General features: G+C 37.5%; 1 protein-coding gene across 2 annotated transcripts; it reads left to right on the forward strand.

Annotated features, from left to right (window-relative positions):
* The first annotated feature begins 282 nt into the window (after positions 1-282).
* LOC147161793 (coiled-coil domain-containing protein 74A-like) lies at positions 283-3,539 on the forward strand. 2 transcript variants are annotated; one of them, XM_086096927.1, is made up of 7 exons: positions 283-784; positions 1,082-1,129; positions 1,367-1,445; positions 2,048-2,243; positions 2,318-2,418; positions 2,491-2,541; positions 2,915-3,539. In XM_086096927.1, the coding sequence occupies exons 1-7, from the start codon at positions 508-510 to the stop codon at positions 3,024-3,026; spliced, it is 864 nt and encodes a 287-aa protein (XP_085953053.1). In that variant the 5' UTR covers positions 283-507; the 3' UTR covers positions 3,027-3,539. The 2 variants fall into 2 exon arrangements, with proteins under 2 accessions (XP_085953053.1, XP_085953054.1); XM_086096928.1 differs by lacking the exon at positions 2,491-2,541.
* The last annotated feature ends 3,868 nt before the right edge of the window (positions 3,540-7,407 follow it).

The raw sequence follows: 7,407 nt of genomic DNA on the forward strand, positions 1-7,407 counted from the left end.
ATCTCAATTTCTTAAAATAATTTTTCAAATATTCCGATTCTACAACATAATTAATCGTCGTTGTTGTTGTTTTTATTAATAATGAAATAGTGTCACCAAATAATTCCTGTCCCATTTATCCATACGGACACGTTGCTGTCGTGTTTGTCTGTATAAAATACCGTGCACTCTTACGAAATGTGTGTTTATGTCGTTAACCGCACGTCTGTTCTTTGTTGACGAGCCCAAGGCGAGTCCTCGTTAACCCGAGGGAACGGGAACGCGGCATAAAAAGAGGTGGACTGTCGCCATAGTAACTGGCGTCTGACCACAGGGCAGTTTAGTAAGTTGGAGTACGAAAACTTTTACTATTTATTGTTTTGTTGACGAACTTGTATTATAATTAAATTATTTTTGTGTTTAATGGAATGATGGCGCGGAAACTAATGTTGCTAATTTGACCAAGTTGTCGCTGTTTGCTAACGACAAGGGCAAAACGAAGCTAAGCTAGCTGGATGAAGCACGGCTATGCCCAACAATAACCTCCCGCCGGTGCGCCACCTGCCACAGTGGAGCCGAGTCGGGCGACTCGGAGTTCCGTGCTCGCCTCGACGTTTACCGGCAAACCGACTGCAGCCGCTGCCTGTCCTCCCGGCGGGAGACCGAGAGGGGCCGAAGGCGATGACCGACACGAACCCTCGCGTCGCATCGCTGCAGAGGAACATTGAGTTTCTGCAGCACCAACACAAAGAAACTCTGCAGAAACTTCACCAAGAAGTGGATCTTCTCAGAAGGGAGAATAAAGGTGAGGTATTTGGAACACTGAAATTTACCTTCTGCCACCTTTTGCTTTCTCCAATTTCATTGTTCGTGGCAATGACAATAAAAGCTATTCTATTGTGATTATATGATGGAAAGAAATACAATCTTGGTATGTTGGTCGTTTAGCAACACTGATTTTAATAGAGTTAAATGGAAACTAAGTGTTTTTCTCTGTTGGAGGTGGACATCAGACTGGTGTCGTTTTACTCAACAGGTGTCTTGTTTCTCCGTAATGAACCCTGATCGCTTCTTTTTTTCTTTTTTCCCCCCGATGTTGCAGAGTTGAAGTATAGGATGATTATGGAATCTCCCAAGCCAAGTAGGAAAGGTGAGATGGAGACACAGCAAATGCAAAGATAACATAATAATAACACTAGTCATTTTACTAATTCATTTTCATTTTAAATGGAACATAATATGGAAAAATGACTTTTTGTTTGTATAGGAATGAAATCAAAAAACCAAATAAATCTTGTTATATGCTTTATTCTGAAAGAAAAGTGAGCCACCTTTTGTCTAACACAACCTCATTTACATAATAACCACCCGCCCACTCTTTTCCTAGGTCTAAAACATTCACACAGTCAAGTGGGTGTTGGACCTGTCGTTCGTGGAAGAGAACCCACGCAGAACCAAATGCTAAGGTGAATTTTTGTAAAAAAATATGCCACAAAAGTCAAACAATGTTAAAATGTAACCAGTTAATAAAAGTTTCATAATGGTGACAGTTTGACCCCGAACAAAATAATTCATTCATTCCATTAGAAAAGTGTTTCAAAATGAGTACAATGTCAACCCCAAAATTGTCTTTACAATATGTTCTATGCAGCACCACTATTTTGTCAACAACGTATTCAGATTACATTGTGTTTGTGGAACGTGAATAAAAGCAAAATACACCCGTTTGTCATCTCACGGGGCGGCCATTTTGCCACTTGCTGTCAACTGCAAATGGCATCTCGGTTGCTCGCGGCTCAGGCAACAATCAATCACAGCTCAGCTTCCGAATGTCACATGACCAGTGTCAGAAAACAGGTGAGTCGTGATTGGTCATTAGCTGAGCCCTGAGCGACTGTGCTGTCATTTTTACTCTACAGGAAGTGACAAAATGGCCGCCCCCTGCCTTGTTTAGACTAGCATACAACATAAAGAACATTTTTGGGTTGACTTTTATGAAATGCTCTTTTTTTTTTTCTCACTATACATGTGAACTAACAAATGTAATGTCTGTCCGGTTGGTTCCAAGCATGGGAGACTGCGTCGACATTTACGGGCCGTACAGACCAAATCGCAGGTCAGAGCAGTCCGGGGCGCTCGCCACCTCACTGCAGCCTCTACAAGTCCGCAACGGTCCGTCTCATCCACCGCGTGCGTCCACGCTGAGGGAATGTGAGCTCATCATCCGCCAACTATACAATACCAACAGTTTACAGTCTCAGGAAGTGAGTGTGACCGTTCCAAGTGTTTTGCATTCTTTTGTGTCTCAACTCGCACCAACACTTTTTGTGTCTTCTAGATTGTGCGCTACAAGGAGTTGCTGAGAGATATTGTGCTCAACAAGAGAATCACCCCAGAAAACTACAAGTTGACCAAAGCTTACCTTGTGGATGATATCTGGTAAAGTATCAGAGAACATTGATGTGTTATCCATAACGTAACCATATCTTATTGGAGGTTTTTGCTTTTCAGCAAATCCTCTGATAACACGTTTCCTAAATTGGATCTGCAAACTGGAAAAACGTATGTAATATTGTATCTTGGTCATTACAGCTACGTTGCTGGTAACTATTCTCACTTTTACCACTTTTTTTTTTTTTTTTTTTAGTCCTAATACAGATTATGTTCTGTTGGTGGACGTACCTTTCCCTATTCATGAGTGAAAGAAAATCCACCCAGTGTGGTGTTTAAAAAATATCCCTTCAAATGCATTTGTAGGCCGCCAGGCACTATTTTAGTCAACTGGAAGCCTGAAAAAGAATCAGCAACCGCTTTGGTCGTACATCTGACGCCAGTCCATATTATAGTTAGGGATTAGATGGACATGAATGCATGCATACGCGGAACATGCTATCAGTACGTTTTATAACGTCATTCCCTCCCCCCGCCCCTCCAGGACCGGCGTGACTCTGCCAGCGCTCACGCAGAGCCTCAGCTCGTCTGTGTCCGAGCGCCAGAGACGGACTCGAGCTGTGCACAGAGGCCACGTCAAGACTACGGTGCGGTGAGAAGATGCAGATTATCAACCGCTTTCAGGACAGCCGCGGTCCTTCTTGTGTCCCTGAAATCACAAATGACTGAATGCAATCTGGAATGTGTTTCCAGGCTGATTCAGGGGTGTTAGGAATGACCCAAAGGATTGGTATTATGGACAAAAAAAAAAGTATTGGGATGTCAAATAGTGAATAAATTAGGGATTGGGCTGGCAAGATTAGTTCAAATTCTAATTTTTTTTGAACAAGTTGTCTTTAGATTAACTAACTTCAACCTTAGACCAACTTCTGGATGAAAGGACAAAAATGCCCAGATCCACTACAAAACTCTCGTTCCCTGAAAAGTGGAGGCACCTCCCATCTTTCCCTCCATTTTTAATTCACGTCCGACGTCCAAATACTTTAGTCTCCATAGTGAATGTGTTTTCTGTTTTCAACACAAGTACCATCAGAAATCAAACTTTATCGCATAACTTGTAAAGTCTGTTTTTTTTTTTGTTTTTTTTAAGTAAAGTTGGGCTTGTTTGACTTTCATAATGTCTTCTTATTTTAGCAATCCACACGTGTCAACACTGGGCAGTAACAAATTATAGCACATAAATATACAAATCTTAAATGTTACATAACAGGAAGTGTTATTTTGATGAAAAAAAAAAAAGAGTCAACATTACTCGACTGGTGGCAATTATTTATATGAATTGTCCTTTAGATTTATAGCAGGTGGGGGGGGGGTGTAGAGATTTGGACTCGGCTTCAATGTATGTGCACCATACTCTGAACTGTCTAATTTTGTATCCACATTTTTAAGAGGATAACCAATTGTTTTTCCCCACACATAGCCAAATTGTGTACACACACACAAAAAAAGCCCACAATGGTGTAATTTGAACCATGCTGTGTGAACCATTAAATTTTTCATTGACTGGAACACGAGGACGTCACAAGTTTGCCGTAAAGTCCACCAATCAGATCACCATGATTGTTTTTCCCTTTGACTTCATCACCCATTCAGGCGCTCATGTGCACGTCATAGAACGTATGAAACGAGACCCTGTGATGATAATGTACCAGACATCAATTGGATAGCGATTTTTGTCCTTTCCGCTTGTTTGCATGTAAGCTTCATGAGAGGGGGGAAATACCACAAACAGCTCACAGTGGTGGAGGTGTTGCTGCATCCTTATCGAGAAACCACTATATTAACTCTTTCACTGCCATTTACGGCTATAGACGTCAAAAATTTATTTGAACTATTTCTATTAACATTTTTCCCCACTTTTGTTAACAAGAGTATGAAAACCTAGAGTTTTTTTAATTGTATTAGAACAGATATAAAATTTGGGATTAATCGTGAGTTAACTAGTGAAGTCATGCGATTAAAAATGGTAATCGCCTGACGCCCCTCATTGTTAATAATCTTTTCTTAAAAAAAAAAAGATTAAAAAAATAATTACAATTTTATTTTAGTTTTTTTAAAGAAAAGATTGTTAAAAATTAGGGGTGTCAGGTGATTTATATTTTTTATCGTAATTAATCGCATGACTTCACTAGTTAACTCACGATTAATCACAAATTTTGTATCTGTTCTAAATGAAAGGACAAAAATGCCCAGATCCACTACAAAACTCTCGTTCCCTGAAAAGTGGAGGCACCTCCCATCTTCCCTCCATTTTTAATTCATGCCCGACGTCCAAATACTTTTGTCTCCATAGTGAATGTATTTTCTGTTTTCAACACAAGTACCATCAGAAATCAAACTTTATCGCATAACTTGTAAAGTCTGTTTTTTTTTTTTTTTTTTAAGTAAAGTTGGGCTTGTTTGACTTCTATAATGTCTTCTTATTTTAGCAATCCACACGTGTCAACACTGGGCAGTAACAAATTATAGCACATAAATATACAAATCTTAAATGTTACATAACAGGAAGTGTTATTTTGATAAAAAAAAAAGTCAACATTACTCGACTGGTGGCAATTGTTTATATGAATTGTCCTTTAGATTTATAGCAGGTGGGGGGGGGGGGGGGTAGAGATTTGGACTCTGCTTCAATGTATGTGCACCATACTCTGAACTGTCTAATTTTTTATCCACATTTTTAAGAGGATAACCAATTGTTTTTCCCCACACATAGCCAAATTGTGTACACACACAAAAAAAAAGCCCACAATGGTGTAACTTGAACCATTAAATTTTTCATTGCCTGGAACACGAGGACGTCACAAGTTTGCCGTAAAATCCACCAATCAGATCACCATGATTGTTTTTCCCTTTGACTTCATCACCCATTCAGGCGCTCATGTGCACGTCATAGAACGTATGAAACGAGACCCTGTGATGATAATGTACCAGACATCAATTGGATAGCGATTTTTGTCCTTTCCGCTTGTTTGCATGCAAGCTTCATGAGAGGGGGGAAATACCACAAACAGCTCACAGTGGTGGAGGTGTTGCTGCATCCTTATCGAGAAACCACTATATTAACTCTTTCACTGCCATTTACGGCTATAGACGTCAAGAATGTATTTGAACTATTTCTATTAACATTTTTCCCCACTTTTGTTCACAAGAGTATGAAAACCTAGAATTTTTTTAATTGTATTAGAACAGATATAAAATTTGGGATTAATCGTGAGTTAACTAGTGAAGTCATGCGATTAAAAATGGTAATCGCCTGACGCCCCTCATTGTTAATAATCTTTTCTTAAAAAAAAAAAGATTAAAAAAATAATTACAATTTTATTTTAGTTTTTTTAAAGAAAAGATTGTTAAAAATTAGGGGTGTCAGGTGATTTATATTTTTTATCGTAATTAATCGCATGACTTCACTAGTTAACTCACGATTAATCACAAATTTTGTATCTGTTCTAAATGTACAAAAAAATATATAGGTTTTCATACTCTTGTTAACAAAAGTGGAAACAAATTTAAACTAATAGAAATAGTTTAAATGAATTTATGACGTCTATAGCTGTCATGCGATTAATTATGATTACAAATGGTAATCGCCTGACGCCCCTCATTTTTAATAATCTTTTCTTAAAAAAAAAAAAGATTAAAAAAATAATTACAATTTTATTTTAGTTTTTTTAAAGAAAAGATTGTTAAAAATTAGGGGTGTCAGGTGATTCATATTTTTTATCGTAATTAATCGCATGACTTCACTAGTTAACTCACGATTAATCACAAATTTTGTATCTGTTCTAAATGTACAAAACAATATATAGGTTTTCATACTCTTGTTAACAAAAGTGGAAACAAATTTAAACTAATAGAAATAGTTTAAATGAATTTATGACGTCTATAGCTGTCATGCGATTAATTATGATTACAAATGGTAATCGCCTGACGCCCCTCATTTTTAATAATCTTTTCTTAAAAAAAAAAAGATTAAAAAAATAATTACAATTTTATTTTAGTTTTTTTAAAGAAAAGATTGTTAAAAATTAGGGGTGTCAGGTGATTCATATTTTTTATCGTAATTAATCGCATGACTTCACTAGTTAACTCACGATTAATCACAAATTTTATATCTGTTCTAAATGTACAAAAAAAAAAAAGGTTTTCATACTCTTGTTAACAAAAGTGGAAACAAATTTAAACTAATAGAAATAGTTTAAATGAATTTATGACGTCTATAGCTGTCAGTGGCAGTGAATGAGTTAACTCTTGATAGTGAGCACAATAAGTTTGACCTTGGTCTTTTTCTTAGTCTAGTTTAAAAAAATGTAAATGCGTGTTTGTGTGATTCCATATTTTTCTTTTTTCACCTAGTTTGTAGCATCATCGTAGCATTAGCCCGTCCATGCAGGTCTATTAACATGCGCATAGTGTTGCAGTGCACTGTGGCAGCTGCAGCCACAAGGGAAATGATGACTGAAACCTCGAAACCAGAGGAACCGCGTTTTCTTTTTCTTCTTCCTTTTATCTCTTAAGTGGAACGCTATTGGTTGACTTGTCATGCTAATTCACTTTTACCTAATGCTTTTATTTTCCGTTGCTATTTCTATTTGTTGAGGCTCCTTTTTAGACGCCCTGCACAAATGCCTCTCATATGAAGTTGCTGATTTGCTACTATTTTGCAGCTTTATACCCAATGCCCACCAGCTTTTTGTTGAATGTAAATACAACTCTGATTGTTAGCTATGCTGTTTGAATGCATTCCTCACAGCAATATGCAATGTAGCTAAACATTGCCTCAAAGAGTATTGCTAATTTGAATGTGGGGGAGGGGAGGGGAATATGGAATCACACAAACATGCGTTACATTTTTTTTTGAAAACTGATAAAAATTAAAAGCTTTTGCACTTTTAATTTTGATCAGTTTTAAAGATATGACGTGATCGTGAGTTATTTCGAAAAGACAGAAAAAAAAAAGGGGGGCTTCGTCTTTCTCCA

The sequence above is a fragment of the Leptonotus elevatus genome, chromosome 15 (genome assembly GCF_054856555.1).
Source record: "Leptonotus elevatus isolate MCC_2025b chromosome 15, RoL_Lele_1.0, whole genome shotgun sequence".
Lineage (NCBI taxonomy): Eukaryota > Metazoa > Chordata > Actinopteri > Syngnathiformes > Syngnathidae > Leptonotus > Leptonotus elevatus.